Raw genomic sequence first — 22,460 nt, 5'->3', positions numbered from 1 at the left:
TGCCATCTAGTGTATTTGTTGAGCTTTCAGTAAATGATACTGTAGCCATGCCCAAATGCATGATGGGAAGTGGATTCATGACTGTGCGTAGTGTTACCAATTGATATATCTTCTCTGCGTTGGGAAATAAAATAAGGTGTTAAGAAAAAGATCAATTGCTACCTTGCTTCCCCACATCATAGGGAGAGGGATTGTAAGGCTTTAGCCAATTAAAAAAATGCCCAAAAGGCAGCCAAAATTCACTCTATTCATTTTACGCTGCCTTTTATCTCTATATAGATAAAACGGCGCTGTTACACAGATTGAGCGCGACAATGCGTGAGTGGGTCGTGCAGCGCATGCATTAATTGCGTTAAATACTTTAACGTGATATATTTTAAAAATAATTAATTGCCGCCGTTATCGGGATAAATTTGATAACCCTACCTTAAGCCTAAACTAAAGACTCTGGATGAGTGTAACATGTCTGTAACGTTAAATACAATTAGAAAATGATTTAATTAAAAAAAAAAAAAAAAATTAAAAAAGGCCTGGCCGATATTTTTTTGCCGATTCCGATACTTTGAAAATGACGTTATCGGACCCAATCGATCGGCATCATCTCTAGTAATTATGAAAGACCTAGTCATTATTCAAACAAGGAACTATTTTTTTCCACTAGAGGGCACACATGCTCTTTGGACGAATAATGCTTCATTTCTGTATGTTTTTTTTCTCGCAGAATTCAATTTTTTTGTGTTTTTTCTTTTTCTTTGAGTTAATGTCATTATGCAATAGGTTATTGTACAGTATCATTATAACAATTCATATAAATAACTTTGTTTTGAGTGGAAAAAAATACCATTGTTAAAAAAAAAAAAATCTTAACAAAAATTTGAGAATGTTACTCACAATGTTACTTATTCATTACATGATAATTTTTTTCACCGAATACTTTTTTACTTGTACTTGAGTAGTTTTTTTGGCTGACAACTTTTACTTGAGTAATATTATTTAGAAGTAACGCTACTCTTACTTGAGTAACATTTTTGGCTACTCCACCCACCTCTGCCGATAATGCTGATGATGCTTTTGAGACTTTGTTGAACTTAAATTAGGTTTATTAATTATTTTATAAGGTTGATTAATATGGAGTCATTTTAGTCTGTGCTGATTTTGGTATTTAGCAGAAAAAAGGAGGGTTACTTTTTTTTTACCCTTGAAATAAAGTAAACCGATATAATTGACAGATTCATGAAACTTTTTTAATTCAATAAAATCCGAAAATATGTGTTTAATCTCATAATCGATAGCTACATGACTAAATTTGATTTTACATAATATCCCCGCATAAAAAGTAGCAATGGGTTGATTTTCTATTTGTTTTAGTCTCGTAGCTCAACCACAACATACCCGTCGGCTGTAACACAAAGCTTGGCTTGATACTCACTTAGCTAGCTTCTTTGTCGACATTTCCGACACTTGTGTATGTCTCTTACTTTCGTGACACCATTTGCAGCGATAATTGACGTTTAGGTACAGTAATCTTGATCATATTATTGAACATCGCGCTTTCTTTTCAAATGAGTCGAATCTAATGTTCTGTGTTCGACTAGTTTGGGCTGTAAGGCATCGAAATCAATAGCAGAGTCGGGATAAACGGATGCGAAAACGTTTATGTTTAGCTTCAAAATAAAGCTTTAGCGTACGTATTGTTCCGAACGCTTGTCTTATGCGATACCTTAAAAAAATGATCCGTCATAATGTTCCCTTAGGGTGATATAATCAAAAGAAAATCATATTTACACGATGATTGCAATCGATATATATGATGAACAATTTATTTTGAAAGTGATGAACCAAACGTGATCATACCTGCGTTCGTCTTCAGGAAGTTTCCTCACAGACCCACGCTACGGAATCTGTAGTACGGATAAACGTGAATGTTTTATTTTTTTCTTAGTCGAAGTGTTAAAGATGTGAATTTTGGAGGATCTGGCACCTACACCGCAACGTCATTACACATGGTAACCAAATGTGTACAATTGTATTTATTTCATTTTTAAATTTAATTTTATGTTTTTAATCATTTTTTTCTAGCACTTTTTTCACTATATTGCACTTCATACTTTTATCTTTGCTGCTGTGGTGTAATGGGCGCTGGAAACGAATTTCCTGAGGGAACTCTCCCAAGGGATAAATAAAGTTTAGTGAATTGAATTGAATTTACACATTATTCACCAAGTCATTCTGTAATTTTTCTTTTTTTTTACTTGCTCACTTGTTGTGACCGTATAAGTTTAGCGTGAATTGACCTGAATCTTAATTCCAGCTTCATGGAGATAATCTTGAAAATGGAGTCCTCGTTGTCAGCATCCTTCGATGTCAATAAAAGAAAGAAAAATGAGGATCATTATCATCACCACCACGCGGCAAAGAGGGTCAAAAGTGAAAATGCCAGTGTTGACGAGACGGAGAAAGTTGAACCGCGGATCTCTGTGCTTCCCAACTATCTCCCAAATCCCATCAAAGTCGAGGAGCTGACAGAGCTCCTGCACTACGCCGCTCTGGGAGGGACAAATACAGTCAAACAGCCAAGGTTACTAACTCACTTATTCATTCAAAGAGCATGCGACTCAAAATCATCTGTTTGTTATGACGAACCACTGTTTTTTTTTTGTTTGCATTGTAGTTGGTGTAGTCTCCAAGGACAAAGGTACATCAATGTAGTGGCGGTGGAGGGCGTGAGTCAAAGTGACTTTTACAGACACTACATGATTCTCAAGAACCTGAGGACCAAGTACAGCAATGTAAGTAGTATTTATTAGGTTGGAATTTGACATTTTAGCTAGATTGCCAGAATCACGCCAGCTAAACCGCCAGAACTGCGCTAACGCAATACTAACAACCCGGCCAAAAGGCCAAACTCCGCGCGTTCACCTTAGTTTTAACCCCTTGTACTGACTATTTTAAAAGCTGGAAGAAGGCTTTGAAACAGAAGTTGACAGCAATCAGACAGTAAGGCAGAAACAGCAAAAAGACCCAGATGAAGAGGAAGGCTGGATCCAGGGTCACTATATCACAGGTTAACAAAAGATTTCCAAGAAAAATGGCCAGTTAAACATTCATTCTTTTAAAGGCTCTGGTGAGGCGGGCTGTGGTCTGGAAGAAGGGTGTGTTTAGGTGTTGTTTAAGTTGATTTTCTGTTGCAGATTGGACAGAGAAATTCGTGCGTCACTGGTACCAAAGCGACCAGAGTTGGGGATTTGGTCAGCCTGAGCGCAAAAGGAGTGCTGAGTGTTGAAGTTCATAGCCGTGTAGTCTTGTTATCAGACATTCGTTGTGGCAAGACTGAATGTCCCGCCATTGTTCTGGACTGTCTGTGTTGGTTACCAAGAGAGCTAATGGTGGGATTTGGTGTTCCAGATGTCTTATTCATCCCCTCCTTGTCTCGCTCAGTCAGCTGCATGACCCGCATGTAGAGCCCCTCCGTCAACGTAACGTTCTTGATGTTTGTATTCTTGGGATATGATAAGGCTGTGCTGACCCTGCAAATCTCAGTCATTCCCATCCGAGCTCTTTTGTTTGCCCTCACATCATTTATAATCCGAATATAGTCTGCTTGTTTTCCTAAACTATGATAAATGCTACTTATTTTATATTGGGTGTGCAAGGGCGTAGGTTTGCATAGGGACGGTAGGAACATAACACTGCCAACTTTTCAGGATGCTCAAATTGCCCCCACCAACTTTTAAGCAACCTTATTTGCATTTTTAATGAGTTCAGTTGTATATGTAGGTAATTTTAGATTGTCTTCCCGTATGTTGTAAGAATGGTATTGACCCTACCATTATTAAGTGAATTGTTTTCATTATATTCAGACTTACATTTACCCCTTTTAACTTCCTGAATGTGCAGAACCATTTCCCCCCCTTAAACGCACGGCCCAACACACACACACACACACACACACACACACACACACACACACACACAACATGTCAGCAACATGCCATCTCCTCCGCCCCCTTTGAAGAGGGTTTGAAGAATGCCAGTAGCATTCAATGTAAAAAGACATCAATGTTGTGGAGGTTGGGAACACACCACAAATTTTGCTGCTGAAAGTCCGACTTTCATCAGTTAACATAACATTAAACTGCGTGAACTTGCTAACCTGAAAACTCCAGTCGGAAGCTGCTTAGAGAGAAGCGTCCTACTGTATGTGTTTTCTACTGTTAACGTTAATTCAACTGTGAGAAATGTGGTAAACCCAGGTTTCCCCCCTTTTCCCCAATTTCATTTTTGTTTTACTTCTGTGGTCTTAAAGCAGCCCAAAGGAGCTTTCATTTTTTGTTGAGTTTGGCTGTACTTGTGGACAAAAGCAGTAGTGTTTTACCTGAAGGAAGGCTCCATTTTTATTTATTTCTCTTATTGCCTGACTAAGAAGTTTTTTCAGTGATATTTAATATTAGTCAGATAATGTTGAATGGTCTTAAGACAAATGTTTATTTTTTGGATTCCGAGATAGTTGAGATTATTAACAAGTTTGTAATTATTCAGTATGTTAATATAATTTATGTTCAATAATTACAATTTAATTTTGTTAATAAAATCCAGACATTTATTGTAGAAGTTTTTATTAGGGCTGTCAAACAATTAAAATTTTTGATCGAGTTAATTACAGCTTAAAAATTAATTAATCGTAATTAATCGCAATTCAAACCATCTATAAAATATGCCATATTTTTCTGTAAATTATTGTTGGAATGGAAAGACACAAGACCGATATATACATTCAACATACGGTACATTAGTACTGTATTTGTTTATTATAACTATAAATCAACAAGATGGCATTAACATTATTAACATTCTCTTACTTAAAGCGATCCATGGATAGAAAGACTTGTGGTTCTTAAAAGATAAATGTTAGTACAAGTTATACCAATTTTATATTAAAACCCCTCTTGATGTTTTCGTTTTATCAAAATTTGTAAAATTTTCAATCAAAAAATAAACTAGTAGCTCGCCATTGTTGATGTCAATAATTACACCATGCTCACTCCCCAAACCCATAAAATCATTTGGACCCAAGAGCCAGCAGAGGGCGCCAAACACCAAAAAAAAACAAGTAAAAAGCGGACATTACACTGCTGTCATTTTAATCTGTTTAAGTGGGGCATGTGCGTTAATTGCGTCAAATATTTTAACGTGATTAATTTTAAAAAATTAATTACCGCCCGTTAACGCGATAATTTTGACAGCCCTAGTTTTTATAAATGTTTCTTTAGTTGTTTTTGAAAACCTAATACACATGAAAGTTAGTATAAGTCAATACATTTTTTTTTTGCATTGATCATTTAGCTTTAGCCTATCAATTAATTAGGTTCCTATTCTTGAAAAATGTAGCCCTGACCCCCGTTCACCCAATCTGTTTGGTTTTATTAATCTCCCGTCCACAGCAAAAAGTGTACATCCAGGTTATGCTGTTATATCGTCCCTACCAATATAGAGAACAACAAACCTACGCCATTGGTTAGAGTGATACAGTCAACCTTTCCTGGTTGACTGATACTATTCCCTTCATTTAAAATGTACAGTATCTACTGATGGATATGGTCGATGTCAAAGTTGTTTGCTTGTTGTGTCAGAGATTGACCTTCACGGCGTCTACCAGCAGTTGCAGCCTGCTTTCTACAATATTCAGCAGTGAAGTGAACACATTAGAAAATTCATCTGTGATACAGGAACAGAAGGACAACAGCAAGCTGCACAAAGGTCAGATCAACGCTCAATGTTGCATTTCAGCGTTTACAAATGAATTTAGCAAACTTGTCCATCATGTTTGTGTGTGCAGTGTTAAGGACTCATCCGGTGATCCGCAAGTATGGTACTGGCAAGAGTGGCCCAAAGGCCTACATGCTCACCCAGGAGGAGTTGATAAAGCGGCATTACCCTGTAAAAGGTAATTGGTCAGTTCGATCGCTTTTCCTCATCCTCCTTATCTACATGCTCTTACTTCCTGTTGTTCACTTCCTGTCGTCTTCATCAGGGATGCCGGGCTTCGAGGATTTCGCGTGCATTGACTGTGACGATGCCACAGACGACAGCCCTCTCTTCGGACTTGACTGCGAAATGGTGAGATGACCTCCTGGTTTAACTCCACGTCCTACAATACTAGACAAATCGCGGCAATTACTGGTGATTATGTGAAAGTGTCTCACAGTGAAGGGCTACGAGCTGACCCGAGTGTCCCTGGTGGATAGTGAGGGAACGTGCCTGATGGATCAGCTGGTTAAACCTGACAACAAAATACTCAACTACCTCACTCAGTAAGCACGATTATTATTTTTTTTATTCAAACCAGTGTTGTTTTTGACAGCCCTTTAATTTCGTCTTAGTCTTCGTCTTTTGAACGATAATACTTATTAGTAGAGGCGTGCGAAATTTCCGATTCTTAGCTTATTCGCGATTCGGCCGTGGAAGATTCGAGAACGATTAACAAACATCAAAATTTCGGTTATTGAATTATACCAGGTAAAGCGGAAATAAAACGCAGTCAGCGCAGTCTTCGGGACGCAATGAGGAACGGACCGAGAGTAAATATCATGTTCAACTCATGCCGCTAGATAAAAAAAAAAACAATCATACCTGGCTGCGGCTGACAGCCGCTACAAACAATGCCCAGTTGCTAGTTTCTACAAACATATGGCTACAGTAGATATATATATGTAGAACTAGATGCAAAATGACAGACGACGTCAGTGTTAGAACATGTATTATTGAACAGAGATGCGAAATGACAGACTTTCCGGCGTAAGTAAACAGTCGCCATCTTAAAGCAGTAGACCTCTCTCGAAGGCTCTGTTGTAGCGAACCTAATTAACTTTTTATCTAAAATACTCCTAAATTGGCAGAATCTTGTCTTGAATCTATCTTTAAATGATGAATTCGTGTTAAAACTTTGACAAAAGTAGACAAAAGGGAAATTATGGAATAACGGGAGCAATTTTAACAACTGTAACAGTTGATTCACAACATTAAATTAATTGAATGTAGTTTAAAGCTGCTGATACAGAATGGGGAGTTTTTTTATTTACTGGTATTTTTGTATATTTGTTTACTGTTATATGTTAACTTGATACTGAAATAGTAGTTTGGTTTAGCCTGAGAGGATTTTTGAACAATTTTGGAACTAATGTACAAAACATTAAAAAATAAATAAATAAAAGGAGGGGGGGTGCATCATTAATCGTTTTATAATCGAATCGGAGCCTCTGACGGCCACTGTCGGCATCTTTGGCAATAATAAAGTCAATATGTAGAATAATGACGAAAAATGTGACAAAAGTAGTGGAGTAAGAATAGTGTTTCTTCACAAATTTACTCAAGTGAAATTAAAAAGTACTGCCTGGTAAAACTAGTCTAAGAAGTATGTATTTCCTCAAAAAGTTACTCAAGTAAATGTAATGCGCAGCGTTACTACCCACCTCTGGATATCTAGTTGATTCAGTTATCTCGCTACCAGTGTTGTTAATAACGGCGTTACAATATAACGGCGTTACTAACGGCGTTATTTTTTTCAGTAATGAGTAATCTAATTAATTACTTTTCTCATCTTGGCAACGCCGTTACCGTTACTGAGGCGGGAAAGGCGTGCGTTACTATGCGTTACTAAGTTGGTTGAATAAAAAAAAGTCTGAGAGAAATGGACTCACGGGGACGAGAGCAGAGCAGGAGTGGGGAAGACGCCGTTCCAACCGCGATGCTAGGTGGCTCCAATAATACCTGACTGCAGCCATAGCCGACAAACTACGCCCACATGACACGGCAGATATCATATTATAGAACTAGATGCATATGACAGACACTGCTGCACTGCCAACATGTTTTAAGGACTACATGCGTTTGTAAACAGCCGCCATCTTAAAGCAGTAGACCTCTCAGGAAGGCCCTGATGTAGAGATCCTTCCTAGCGAACCTAAGTAATTTTTTAAAATCTAAAATGCTCCTAAATCGGCAAAATCTTAACTTAAATCTATCTTTAAATGATGAAACAGTTTTTAAACTTACACTTGTTTAAAGTAGACAGAAGGCAACTAATGCAATAACGGGAGAAATTTTAACAACTTTAACGATTGATTCACAACTTTAAATGACTTCCACACATAGCAAAGGTTACTAGCTAGTTATCGCCATACCCTTGTGTCTAGTTAAGTGGAGGGTAAAGAATTGGGCTAGGGCCAATTGTCCCCCAAACACTTTAAGCTTCACATTGTGTGACCTGTGTTTTTTTTTTGTTTGTTTGTTTTTGAGGAGAAAAAAAATATCACTAGTTACTTTGCTAAGTAACTAATTACTCTTACATTCAGGTAACTGAGTTACTAACGCAATTACCTTTTGGGAGAAGTAATTTGTAACTGTAATTAATTACTTTTTTAAAGTAAAATTAACAACACTGCATGGCACTAAATGCGTTAGTAGACAGCCGCCATCTTAAAGCAGTAGACTTTTTAGGACGGCTCTGTTGTAGAGAACCTTCCTAGCGAACCTAAGTAACTTTTTATCTAAAATACTTCTAAATCGGCAAAATCTTGACTTGAATCTATCTTTAAATGATGAAACAGTTTTAAAACTTTCATATGTCGAAAGTCGAGAGAAGGGAAGAAATGCAATAATGGGAGCAATTTTAACAACTTTTAACAGTTGATCCAGGGTAAAGGGTAAATTAGGGTAAAGAATTGGGCTCGGGCCAATTGTACCAAAAACCTTCACAAAAAACTTCACATAGTGTGGCCAATGTTTTTTTTTTTTTTTTTTTTTTTTTTTTTTGAGGGGAAAAAAAAAAAAGTAATTATCACCAATTACTTTGCCAAGTAACTAATTACTCTTACATTCAGGTAATTGAGTTACTAACGCAATTACTTTTTGGGAGAAGTAATTTGTAACTATAATTAATTACTTTTTTTCAGTAAGATTAACAACACTGCTCGCTACTATTCAATTGTATCTGGTTTAGTCACCAATCTAGCTTGTTGACACAATAGGCAAACCAGTTATTTTGTTGGGCCACGAGTTAAATAAGTGTTGCAGACAAAAGCAATTTATAGTATTTCCGTGTCATTGTCAGGTTCTCTGGCATCACGGCAGGCATGTTGCGTCCGATCAGAACCACCCTGCGTGATGTCCAAGTAACGCTGAGGGCGCTGTTGCCTCGCGATGCCATCCTGGTGGGTCACAGCATCAATAATGACCTAGTGGCTCTCAAGGTAAGCGCATACTTACAACAATATGCAGCGTACGCAAACTGCGGTGTATAACTGATTTAATGTTATTGTTTCAGCTGATCCACCCTCACGTGATTGATACGTCGCTGCTGTACAGGAGGGAGTCTGGCCAGAAATTCAAGTTGAAGCTTCTGGCCGAGGTGGCACTCGGCAGGAGTATCCAGACGCAGGAGGAGAAAGGACACAATCCCGTGGAGGACGCCTTAGCCGCCTTGGATCTTGCAAAATACTTCATAAGAAAATCGCCTCTTAAAGTAAGAGCCAGACAAAACTGTATACTAGAGGTTAGATTTTGTGCCCGAACCCGACCCGACCCGGCCCACAATTTAAGCATTCACGTTCGGGTCAGTTCGGGTCGGGCCGCCATGCCGGACTAATAAATTATTTAAAAAAAAAAAAAATGGAGAGCAGGCTCTCTGTATTGCGCTTCTGCTTGTGCGTGTGCACGAACGCCGTGGCTCCGGCCGCTTTTTATTCTTGTCCTCCCGCTGTACCATTTGCGCACGGCCGAGGCGCCGCCCTCATTTTCATTTCCTTGTCAGAGAGGCGCGTCCATGTGAGAACAATATCCCACACACTCAGAAATATGTTTAACAAACTTTCCCAGCGTTATTTCGTTGTGTGAATGCTTTGATAATTCTCAAAAAAATATGTAGATTATTTAAACATTAAGAAAACTTGCGTTTTTTTCTGCCAACTCGAAGAAATGAAAATAAATTGCTGCTGCTGCATTTTTTCCGCGTCACTCAATTAAAAAAAAAAAAAAAAAAAATGGAGAGCAGGCTCTCTGTATTGCGCTTTTGCTTGTGTGTGTGCACGAACGCCGTGGCGCCGGCCGCTTTTTATTCTTGTCCTCCCGCTGTACCATTTGCGCACGGCCGAGGCGCCGCCCTCATTTTCATTTCCTTGTCAGAGAGGCGCGTCCATGTGAGAACAATATCCCACACACTCAGAAATATGTTTAACAAACTTTCCCAGCGTTATTTCGTTGTGTGAATGCTTTGATAATTCTCAAAAAAATATGTAGATTATTTAAAAATTAAGAAAACTTGCGTTTTTTTCTGCCAACTCGAAGAAATGAAAATAAATTGCTGCTGCTGCGTTTTTTCCACGTCACTCAAAAAAAAAAAAAAAAAAAAAAAAAATCGGGTTTTTCAGGCTCGGGCCTGCAAATCTAGTTAAGTGATCGAGCTCGGGCCGGGTCGGGCCTCAATACCAGCGGGCCGTGTCGGATCGGGCTGGATTTTTTAGGCCCGAACTAGGCTCTACTGTATACTAGTGCCACCAACAGAACTGGAGTGTAGGAGCACACCTGTATGTTTTCTCTTATTCTGGAAGGTTGTTGAGGATCACCTGAAAGAACTTTGGGGGTTGACAGTGGAAGAAGAGTCCACACAGTGTCAAACAACAGAGCCCTCTCCCAGTAGGAGGTATCACTCATACTGTACATATAGGTAGCGTTGACATAGCATTGCTTCAATAATATTTTCTGTGGCTTGGGTGTAGGTTTGCAGACGTATTGCAGCGTCTTGGGAGGTCTGTTTGCTATGTGGGAAAACGCTGTGACATCACATTACACCCTGCCAATCAGCAGTGGCACAATTCGGACAAAGAGGTGAGGCTCCAGGTTATTGCTTGGCTTCTAAATACCGTATTGGCCCGAATATAAGACGGCCCTGATTATAAGACGACCCCCTCTTTTTCAAGACTCAAGTTCGAAAAAAGACTTTTTGAACACCAAATTAATTTTTATACAGAAAAATAATTACTGTACATCCGAAACAAATGATAATATATTTGAGAAAAACTATGTTATTTTGCCTCATTCAAATCTTAATATCTGAACATTTAAATATGTTAACTAAAGTGCAATCACATTCGCAAATGAATGGCTTCTGGTTTTTGAAATGTAAATAAACCAATCTTTTGTGATAAAACAACAAAATTGCAATAACTGCATTAACCATCAAAGTGAAGTCTAACTGTAGTCTTGAAAAAAATCTGAATAAGGAAAAACATTGTAATAAAGTATGCAAACTGGTTAGACTTGAGAGTAGCTGAGATCTGTCATGACAGAACATCGCTTCAATGATATCTGGCGCCATCTAGCGTCGTGAATGGGTATAAGGGTTAGACAGCGAATATAAGATAAATAAAATCTTATATTCGGGCCAATACGGTATTTCTTTAGGCTGTACTGTTGGTATGTTGGTTTCTAATTTAACGTGTTGATTAGCCTGTCAGTAATTTAGTTATTCAGTATGTTTATTCATAGACTTCACTATCAGTTGACGAGACAGCTCCTACAGACATTGCGCCACGGTTTCCCGTAGGGGGCTGGGTGCCGAAGGAGCTTTCAATGTGATAGATTCAAACACGATGCATTCTAACGCCGGATTTAGGTGGAAATGGAAACGGGACGAAAGCTTTAGTGCATACAAGCAGGCACAAGTGTCTCAAGAGTGAATTGGTCAAGGATTCAAGGTCATTCTAAAAACAGCACCATGCATGCACTTTGAAGTGTTGTGAAAACGAATGGAAAAAATTTGCGTAAGTTTAGTTTGAAATATTAAACTGAATGATAACTGCCCGTTTTTTGCTTTTAACCAAGAATCTAGACTTTTTATAGAAATTCCTTGATTTATGCATTTATTTACAAGAATTTTCAACTTTCAAAGCAGTTTTGTGTTTGTCGCCATGTTGGATTTTGTCTCCATACACTATAGCGTAACTTTACATTCAAATAATCAGGTAATTTTCGGCCAACTACCAGTTTTTTGGCAAAAAACCTTGTAATTTAGACATTTCTGCGTCCATACAAAAAAAAGTCTTATGTGTTTATTCTATGTAACATTTTCTAAATCTTAAAAACGACGAGGGCCAGATAGCTAGCAAGACGTGCTGAGGCAATAGTGACATCGGAATTCAACCTAAGTAGATAGAGAGTTCAAGATGATTCTGCACGCTTTCCTCAAGTGTTGTTTCTCATGTGAAAATTGAGTCATTTATTAGCTGTTGAAAACTTACGTCAAAATTGCACTAAATAAAAAACATTTAGGTTCTATGGTTAATATTGCTATTGATCCTGAAAATATAGGTGAGTATATATGCATTTGGTGATTTTTAGCCATTTTAGGTTTTGTTATACTTATAAAAATGATTAACCAGGATTTTATAAGGGAACGACTTTTAATGTTTTGGTGCCGCTGCTCGTTGACACTCATATACAGTATGCCTAAGGGAGGTGCCTGTTTTGGTTTTAGGTTGCTAGCAGCTTTGGTTTTGAAAATAAGGCCCCCTGCGGTGCGGCCCCGTGCCCAGTTTCCCGTCAACTGATAGTGAAGTCTATGGTTCGTTGATAGAAGATGACACTTTTAGGTCTGAAAATATCAGAATAACTTGGCCAAAAGTGAGCTCCTTTCTGTAAACGTGCTTAGCACTTCTAACATTGCCTTTTTTTCCACTGGACTTTTGCGCAGATTGTGGCGTCTTTCCGAAGAGTGAGCACGCATCCCTTCTTCTCTGTGCTTCGCTTGTCATCCTTTTCAAACGTTCACCCTCCTCTGGATCACAAGGTGAAGACTCTTTTAATGTTTGTGAGGTGTTCCACTTATTGTGCACGCGTGTGTTTTGGTGTTTTAGCTGAGGTGGCAACTTCGCGACATGTGCGTAGTGTTTGCTGGACCAATTCCGTCTGGTTTCTCTGAGAAAGAAGTGAGGCGACTTTTTCGCTGCTGTGGATCGGTCAGGACTGTGAAAATGCTGAATACCACACACAGGGTAGGGTATATTTTACGTACGCATAACACTGATAAAGACATTAAATATTCTGGCTTTGCTGGGTTCTATGTATTAGATGCATGCTGTGGTGGAGTTCAAACTTCTTGAAGGAGCTTCACTGGCACTGCAAATGCTGAATGGTGCCACAGTGCATGGACACACTATGAAAGTAAACCTGTCAACTCACCAGAAAGTTTGTGTATAAGTATGCCGAGTAACATTCGTATTTTATGTTTTCAGGTTCATAGACCCGTCAACGAGTCCACACTGGACTTTGACGTGACTCTGGACGCATTGATGAGGGACGCAGCAAACGCATGCCGCCTCTACACGCTCAAACTGAACCTTCATACGACCTCAAACGGTCACTCCCCCAACAGCAAGTTTGTGGTGAACGGCCGGACAGCTGCGTCACTTCCAGTCAAAAAGAGCGAGCTGAGCGAGGAGACTCTGACAAAAATGTTCAGCCGCTTTGGTGTCATAGAGCGCGTCGTCATGATGGGCAAACCTGGAAGACGGGCAAGACAAGCTTACATACGTAAGTAGAGATTTTCAAAGGCCGATAATCGATGTCTAAAGCCGATTTTGTAAGCTGTTATTTGAGGCTGGTATACATTTTTTAAAGCGGGTTAATAATGAAAGGCAATTGAAACACTTATTATATAAATGTACTGTATATATTAGAAGTACTTCCTTTTGTAGAGATCCACGATAATTATCGGTCCGATAATAGGAATTTATGTCATCCCAAAATATTTTGATAACCTTATTTATCGGCCCGATTATAATATTTTTGGCACGGTGTCGGTGGATTGGGATGTGTGCGTTTGTTTCCACTCCTGTTTTGCCAGAATGCAAAGTTTTGTTACTGTTTTAGAGGCCGTATTTTTCCATCACTGAGTGATAAACTTTATTATGGCAATTAGCAAAGATTTGCATTTCACAGTGTTATATTTACAAGTTTTTGAGAGGCCTTTTGGTTATTGATAAGCTTGCTGTCCTATAATTGCCAGGTTAAGAAAGTTGTTTAATGGACCGAGACCGCAAAAGCCTCCTCTCCTAATGAACCAACTGCTTTATTTCCTGACAAAGCACAATACCTTTTGGGTTTATGTTTTAGTTCAGTGCTCATTTTTCAGGGCAACACATTGTAAATTATATTGACTGATTGATTGTGATTGACAAAAATTATATTTATTTGAAAAAATAAATATGGGCACTTTCTTTTGTTCATTCTAATAATGTTCGTATCAACATTAAAATTCTGGTGAGGTCAAAGGCAAATCTATGCTGAATCCACCACTAGTATTATGACCTACAGGTGTTCAAAAACTCAGGTGAATATACTGTACATTCAAAAATTCCATATATATTATCGGTTATCGTATCGGTATCGGCCTTTAGGAGCAGGAAAGTATTGATACCGGTATCGGTTTCAAAAAATGGGTATCGTGCACCCCTATCCTTTTGTAACAACCGCCACTTGATAGTGCAAAAGGACAACTAAAGATCAAACAGTGAACACATGCTATTATATTGGCTGATACTGGACTATCTTGAAAAAAAGACCACATATCGGCCCGATAAATCGGCTGGCCAATATATCGGTCAGCCATCATTAAAAAGATCACCCAATCAGTGAACAGACGTTATCCTATTGTATCGGCTAGATATTGGCTGACGGATGATCTAGAATAAAGTCTATATATCGGTTGCTGTGTAGTATGGGCCGGTATCTGTTGATCCTCGGAGACAGATTTTTAATATTTTGTATCAGGTGACTAATTGATTTGCCAGTAGACGGCATGTGTGCAATGCACATGGACTTATTGGTGCCTGTAGGTAACAAGCTCGCCAGTAGAGGGCAGCCTACAACCATTAGAAGCACATAAGTGATTGTTTGAATCAGTGTTGTTTTTGCCAGCCATTTTAATTTTTGTCTCAGTCTTATGGACAAAAATACTGATTAGTTTTAGTCATTTGGAAATGTGTTCGTCTTCGTCTAGTTTTAGTCGACAATTCTCAAAATGTTTTCATCTATAAACTTCAAAAGTTTTAGTCCAAGAATAATTAAATAAATGGTTTCCAACAATTTCGAATGAACATGACCCATAAATGTCGAGCCAACAAGGATATTTTCATGATGATAATACACTCAGCAGGAAAACACGGGGAACGCAGCAGGTCATATAAGTGATATGACCGAACACTGGTAAACGCGTGCTAACTACACATACAAGAAGAAAATATCACACATTGTGAATTTAAGACAGAAACTATGGCGAGTTTTCATCTCATTCTCGTGTCATCAGACAACTGGCATCCATCTCGTTATGTTTTAGTCTCCCAAGACGTTTTTAGCGCGTCACCATCATGAAAAAATTGTTCGTCGACAAAATATTTTCGTTATCGTCATTGTTGACGAAAACAACACTGGTTTGAACAATGTTATTTTCACATTAGATTGATGCAGAGAATACTCCAGAGATAAAATCCAGCAAATTTTCATCAGCCAATTTTTTTTAATAAGTGTAAAAAATGCAGTATTTGTATTCAAATTTTCAATAAATAGAAGTTAAAATATGTATATTTTTGAAGTGATTAAAAACATCTTATTTAACATCAATTTACTTTTTGTTTGTTAAAATTTTAGCATTATATTAAAACGCTAATTGTAAAAAAAGAACGTATCAAAAAAATCAAGGGTTTAGATTTTTTTTTTCCCCTCAAACTAAACAAAAAAAATATTTCTTCGATTTTTTCCCAGAAAACAATGCAAAGCGGACATAAAAAAATAAAATAAAATTGGTGTTCCCCCACAGAGTTTGAGCATTCCGAGGGGAAACTGGCAGCTGTTGAGTCCTCTGAGGAACTTTGGCAGGAGAAGTTCATTGCATGTCCTGCTCTCACTCCAGCGCACGCCACCTTTGAGCAGCTAGATGAAGGTCCACACGATTTAACAGACCGAACGCACCAGAGACCTCAGGTCAGCAAAACACTACAATTTATACTTACGAATATATTTAGTAGAATAGGATACATGGGATTTTTCAGAATTCTTACTAATATTAGCAGGAAATTCAAATTTTGAAATTGAATCCTTGTATAAAATTGTACTTTGAAATGGTGGAATTCCAACCTTAATCCTTACTTTGCATTTTCTTGTGTGTAGGACATGGCTGTGTGTCACATGATGAAGAAGCTGGATACGCGCTTGGGCAAAATCTTTGCATCTCTCCCCGAACACACTTTGTCTGTGGTGTTGCTGCTTGCTCACAACAGGTCACAGCTCTCAAACGCATCACTATTTTTTTCCTCCCATACTGCTTTTCTTGATGTCTTTTCTTTTATCTCCTCAGTGCTCATGAGCCACCGTCACTTGGTTTATGCCTTATGGAGATGAAGCGTCAAAAGTCATAAAACCATAACCTGTTTTCAAAAGACTCATTTTAACTTAAAATGAATCTCCTGTGGTGTCCAAACTGTGTCCAAGTTGTTATTTCCCACAGCAAATAATAAAAATATAATTGAATATGAACCACACAAGAAACTTGAGTTCAGGTTACATTCAGTTGCCCTTCTTAGCTTCAACACTAGAAACAGCACCTCTCAGTTAGCTCAGGGGTCAAAACCTGACAACATCTTGAAATTAATGTAGGCAATCGTAGAATTCCAGCTGGTGAATGAGACTAGTAATAGAGTAGTCCTCATGAGTCATTTTTATGTGAAATATACCATAATTTTCAGACTATAAGCCACTACTTTTTTCCTCTGCTTTAAACCTTGCAGTTTATAGTCCAGTGTGTCTTATATGTGGATTTTTACAGGCCAGTGAGCTGCACGTCTTAAGCAGGGTCGTCGAAAGAAAGTATCAACACATGACATGTAAAAGTCACCACATGCTTCCTCGTGGACAACACACCCACTCCACCAATGGTAAATTAGAGCAAAGAGTTAAAATTTAAATATTGAATATTCAAATTGGGACCCAGTCAGCCAAATATTGATAAGAATCCTTATGGCGAACAGCCGAACAAAGATAATCTAAAATAGCTTGTTGTGCAAACTAGGGATGTCCCTATATTTTAGTTCAGTAATAACAATGCAAAAAACAAAAAAAATTTTGTATTATACTGAGCTCTATTGGTACCGCTTCACGAATATTACACGATACTCTATTACTGTCATTAGTTCCTTAAGAGCATTTGTCGCCCTCAGCGGACATATTTATATTATATATATTTGCCGAGTGGATCGGATCCGATCTTATGACCAAATCCGATACGCCAAAAATAGCCGTATCGGGTGCTTATACCGATTAGGGGTGTGACAAAATATCGAAATGGTATCGTGATACTTTATATACCAAAAGGTTATCTATATACTCCGGCCAAGAATGGATATTGTTTTAAAAAGGTTTCACTGTTTTTAATTTAAAATAAAAACTCAATCTAACTCAATGGCTGCCACTGACAGCACGAAACGCCTAATCAATTTAGACTGGGCGGGAAGAATGAACGTGTGTTGATCCAAAACCAGAGCATTCGCAGCCAGTCTTTCCGATTTTCGTGGCATTTACAGGTCACTTTCTGTTCATTTTAGAGCAATTACAGGTCACTCCCTGTTGAGTTTGACTCCCTGCCTATTCATTTGGGGATATTCCCGCCACAAAATCAACAGGAAATGACCCAGAAATGCCCCAAAATCAACAGAAAGTGACTGAAATTCAACAGCAAATGATGTGAAATCCCTCAAAATTCAACTCATCGGTTGCCATTGACTGCCATAGACGTCCAATCTGTTTGAATTAGGAGGGATGGCAACCTCCATATTGTGAGATCGTTATCGTGAACCTTGTATCGTATCGTGAGGTACCCAGAGGTTCAGATACCAAGTATCCCTAGTGCAAACCTGGTAAAATGGCATCCAAGGTTTTAAAGAGATCCACAGATAAAAAGACTTGCAGTTCTTAAAAGATAAATGTTATCTGATAGTTGTTGATTTCGCAGGACCGTGGCTTTACATGGTTACGCTGCCGGGCTTCCAGAGTATGACTTTAGCGACATAAACATGTCATCTGTTCAACCCTTTCAATTTGAACCAGAGATGAACATTAACTCATTTGTTCCCAAAAACGTATAAATACGGTTCATTTTTAATTGTTTCAGTGTCCCAAAGACTTATATCTCTTTTATGTTTTTTTTCCCCCCCCAAAAAAAGACATCTCTGGGTCGTGATTCAATTTAGCTCCAAAGCACAAAGCTTAAAACCCATTTTAAAGCAATAAAACTGGCCACTGGAGGGCAGTAGCGCATTTGGTAAGACCCGCAACCCAATTCAACGGCAACGAACGGCCAAGCCGCAAAGCCGGGGCGCAGGCGGAAGACGACCGAGCAGAGCAACCGGTAGGACGCACGGTATGCCAGGCGCTGGACGACCGAGCAGAACGACCGGGACCACTAGATGCCGTTGAGTCTGTGCTGCTCGCGAGCAGAGACACAAAAAAATTCACCTTTTTGAGAATGGCAACGATGAGGGAAAAATTTAACCGGCTGTCGCAGCCACAATAGCGTCATCTTTCAGTTATGTGTAAATAAATTGTTATTTTGCTATCAAAAGCTGTATTTGTCTTGTTGTTTCTGTTAAAGGAAAACATTAGATGTTTGGGATGTAACCAAAGCAAAAAAAATAGCTGTGCTAAAGTCAAAATATGTTTGAAACGTATGCTTTCAAAAAAAGCTCAATTTCTCCGTTTTTTTTCATCAGAAATTGGAAAATTGCTCAAACTAAGCTATTTTCTAATGCTGATTTCTAAAGAATGGAGAAAGATATGAACTTACTTTTTTCTGCTAAAAGAAGAGTAATCTTTTGGTGGGTTCCATGTTCATATAGCAATAGAACAGGATTTTCTGTGGGCCTTGCAAAATCTAGTAGAACGGCCAGGAGCGAAGGGGCCTTGCTCCGGTGAAAATGGCTGGGAGTTAATGAGGATGACAGCACTATCGATATTTCACAAAACGAGCAGCAAAAGCAAAATGAACAGGAAAGACGGGATGAGACGAGAGTGGGGGGGGGGGAGTGTTCTGCAAAAATGTGCTATGCTGGAACGTCCTACAAGAGGCGAATTTGACACCCAAAATACTAATACTAAAGTACGTAGTAATATCAAAAAAGAGTGGTTTAAATATGCTACGTGAGTAATGTTGTCAACAGATGAACAATCTGCTTTAAAGCTACAACACAATCCTTAAAAGTATGGGAGGGAAACACATGCAGAAAGTATTTTGACGCAATGAAAAGGTAATAAGAGACTCAAAAAAAACACATAGTAAGTACTCGCTCGTTTAGCCGATAAGCGCACGTGTTGGACATCTCGCCGCGTAGAAGGAATTGCAGTAACTCGGTAGTATTCGAGTGACAGTGACAATCTACGTCAGGGGTCTCCAAACTGGTCCTCGAGGGCCGCTGTGGGTCCTGTTTTTTTTTCATACCGATCAAGCACAGAACTTTTAACCTATGTGGTTTGTACTAAAACAAACAGAACCTGACTTGCAGAACCTGCAGCCCTATGTGGAATAGTTTGGAGACCATTGATCTACGTAATCAGCCCGAGCGTCCATTGCGTGCTTAAGACATGGCGCCCTCCGTAGGTCAAAACATTTACTAAATATTATAGATTTTGAAATCAATAGCAATATTTTATGTGTTTCTAATAATATATTTTAGTAAAAGGGGCAGTTTACATGGAGACTCTGCGACACAAAGACGCAATGACTGAGTTGCGGACTCGCCTCGCGTTCATATGGGTTCGGCCAAGACGGAAGCCGAAGACGAAAAATTCTGAATCCTACCTTCAAAGTGGAAGAATCCGATTGCGGGGGGCTGAGGGGGGATTCCTCGGCATGCATATCAAAGGCTCCTGCGGCGCGAGACCGCGTCGTTAACGTCAGCACTCGTACACGTCACATTGGGCGTGCGCAGCGGTGCTACTAAACATTAAAAACAGCAAATATGGCGGAATGTCGGCTTTAATTTACTGTTTTAATAATATTTTTAAATTAAATATGTTGAACATTTCAATTTTTGTGCCTTCTTGAGCAAAAGAAAAATGACATTGCTTCGAGTGGGCGGGCGTATTTTTTTTTTCGGGCTGAGGGAGCTTGGTGGGGTCAAAGTGCATCATTCTCTGTCGCCCAGTAAATCTGCACTGCCCCCTCGGGTCTGGCATGAATACTACATAATTTTCATGCGTAATCGCGACATTGTTCCAATAAAGACACAAATGAAAATGCAAATTTGACATTTTTCGTATTCTCGGAGAGTCACCATGTAAACGGCCCCAAAGAGAACAATTGTGGCTTATTAGAGCCTACAAGTTGAAGGCCAGTTGATGGGGGCGCGGATGGCTGGGGGACCACCCTGAATCCCAGGGGGATGACGGCGGCCCCCTTGCTGGGCTGCGGAAGGAGGGATGGGCTGCGCTCGCTGGCGAAGGGCCGCAGCCCTGGGGCGGCTCCCGCCGGCATTTCCACTTGTCTGCATGATTATCACGTTTGATGGGATTCACGCATGACTGGGTGTAATCAGACACACTCGAGTAGTAAAACTCACTTTGATTGCTCACAGGATGAGCGATCAAATAGCATAGAATAGGATACAAGCATACTCAGACTCCCAAGGGATTCACACAAACACTGGGTTGTACATGTCACATGGCTGATTTGTGGCCACCCCTCCCAATCACTTATCTTTCTGAACCCCCCCTTTCTTCTTTTTTTCCTTGGTCATCAGCCCCCCCCCCACACACACACACACATGGTGTCAACTGGAAATACAACTAGCTAACAATAGCAACAACATATTCATAGTTATTGTAGGCGTTCAATGTATTTGTTGTTGTTTGTACTTCTTCTGTTTCTCCTTTTCTTCCGTCTCCCCATAACTCCTTACTGTTCGCTGCTTTCTACTAATAAACGAGGCACTTTGAATGATCACAGTCAGAGTATGTTGTGTGATACATTAAAACTGTTCAGACCAATCGGACACTCAGATTTCCATTCTCCGTGTCAAGCAGCTAAACAGGACAAGTTTTTTATTTTAAAAAGCCTTTTAGTCAAAGTCTGTGGTTCCCTTTAAAAAAATCTTGTCAAAAACTTGAGTGCCACTCAGAGGTTGCGCTAGACTTTTTCGTTGTCATTTTGACTGACAGGGTCATAAAAATCCGGTAATAATCTATTTTTACCCGTCACTTACATTTTTAAAATGATAATAATGACATATTCAATAGCAGTGTTGGTCAAAAGCGGTGCGTTACTTACTCAACTCTGAATAAATTGAAGAAACTACCAGCCATGTTGTGTCTACTCTCTGCTCTGTTGATTTGTCATCCGAGACTCGGGGTGCGTTCAGGTTTGACAATAGCGCATGTACTTCTGACTCCAAGCTGTTTGTCCCTGCTCATTCAATTAGGCTACGTTCATACTACAGGTCTTAATGCACAAATCCGATTTTTTTGTCATATCTGTTTTTTTGGCGTGCCCGTTCGGACTGCTTTTGTCCATTGAGACCATTCAAGTATTACGCATGCGCTCTAATTCGCACTCCGACACGCGCCGGTGCGCAGAAGCATCAAAACAAATGACAAGTCATCCGTCATTCCAGGGATATCATATTTTGCTTTTCAAAAGGAGGAGACAAATAACAGACATAAATAATCCCCGTTTAGGCTTATATTCACAGTTTATATGGATCGATAGCATGCACGCACTGTCCGTGCATGTCACACACACATACGGGCAGTTTTCCCCGACTCTCCAAGACGGGCTGCAGCCAGACCCCTCTCCCGACTCTCGGCCGTGTAGGAAATGTTGAAATATAGCTCACATAGAGCAGAGAGAAAACCGATCATTCTCATGCTTATCCTCAACCCATTTTTATTTTTTTTAATGACTGTTGTCAAGCCCGGCCCTTCCCCAAAAGCCGTGTTCACTGCAAGGTAGGCGCTAATAACGCACAGCTGAAATCGGATTTGGGACACTGGACGGTACAGACCGCCGCGACAGTCTGGAAAAATGTGGTCCAGATCGGATTTGAACCACATACAAAAATGACCCAGATCGGATTTGAAATGGTCCACTTCTATGCGACTTGTCCCGTTCAGACCGTCAAGTTAATGCCTAACTTGAGTCGGAAAAACACGAAAAAATTGGATTCGTGCATTAAGACCTGTAGAATGAACGTAGCCTTAGACAATGCTCTCCAAAGCTTCCTAACGTTTCCGTGTTTGCTACACTTGAATGCTAGTTCGGACATTTTTCCGAGTAAGGCCAACGACGTCATGCATCAAGAGAGACAATAGCTAACTAATATGCTCACTCGCCATCCTGTGGTCTGGGGTGTGAATTGCAACCTGTC

The 22,460-nt window shown here is 39.4% G+C and overlaps 2 protein-coding genes across 2 annotated transcripts in view; one reads left to right on the top strand and one right to left on the bottom strand.

The window, feature by feature from the left end:
- The window catches only part of eri2 (ERI1 exoribonuclease family member 2), a 14,367-nt gene extending 12,524 nt beyond the window's left edge, over positions 1-1,843 (bottom strand). Inside the window, exon 1 of the mRNA XM_057842936.1 lies at positions 1,430-1,843. Within this exon, the coding sequence (XP_057698919.1) occupies positions 1,430-1,452 (23 nt within the window). The 5' untranslated portion in view covers positions 1,453-1,843. The remainder of the gene's footprint in view (positions 1-1,429) is intronic.
- Positions 1,844-1,845: 2 nt separating this feature from the next.
- On the top strand, positions 1,846-17,024 carry LOC130920072 (RNA exonuclease 5-like). The gene is made up of 18 exons (XM_057842931.1): positions 1,846-2,006; positions 2,312-2,578; positions 2,672-2,789; positions 5,631-5,757; positions 5,837-5,944; positions 6,032-6,117; positions 6,196-6,311; positions 9,110-9,248; positions 9,323-9,520; positions 10,605-10,696; positions 10,773-10,881; positions 12,746-12,841; positions 12,909-13,046; positions 13,123-13,215; positions 13,287-13,584; positions 15,869-16,032; positions 16,219-16,328; positions 16,406-17,024. The coding sequence occupies exons 2-18, from the start codon at positions 2,316-2,318 to the stop codon at positions 16,464-16,466; spliced, it is 2,316 nt and encodes a 771-aa protein (XP_057698914.1). The 5' UTR covers positions 1,846-2,006; positions 2,312-2,315; the 3' UTR covers positions 16,467-17,024.
- The last annotated feature ends 5,436 nt before the right edge of the window (positions 17,025-22,460 follow it).

The sequence above is a fragment of the Corythoichthys intestinalis genome, chromosome 8 (assembly GCF_030265065.1).
Source record: "Corythoichthys intestinalis isolate RoL2023-P3 chromosome 8, ASM3026506v1, whole genome shotgun sequence".
NCBI classification, from domain to species: domain Eukaryota; kingdom Metazoa; phylum Chordata; class Actinopteri; order Syngnathiformes; family Syngnathidae; genus Corythoichthys; species Corythoichthys intestinalis.
The sequence above is the reverse complement of the archived record's forward strand: the minus strand, read 5'-3'. Positions and strand labels throughout refer to the sequence as shown.

What these genes read in the sequence shown, in the direction of transcription:
- LOC130920072 (XM_057842931.1), top strand. Translation starts at nt 2,316, where the DNA reads ATGGAGATAATCTTGAAAATGGAGTCCTCGTTGTCAGCATCCTTCGAT. An exon ending in ACCCTCCTCTGGATCACAAG is followed by an intron (nt 12,842 to 12,908) that starts GTGAAGACTCTT and finishes TTGGTGTTTTAG; the next exon opens with CTGAGGTGGCAACTTCGCGA. An exon ending in TTGCTGCTTGCTCACAACAG is followed by an intron (nt 16,329 to 16,405) that starts GTCACAGCTCTC and finishes TTATCTCCTCAG; the next exon opens with TGCTCATGAGCCACCGTCAC.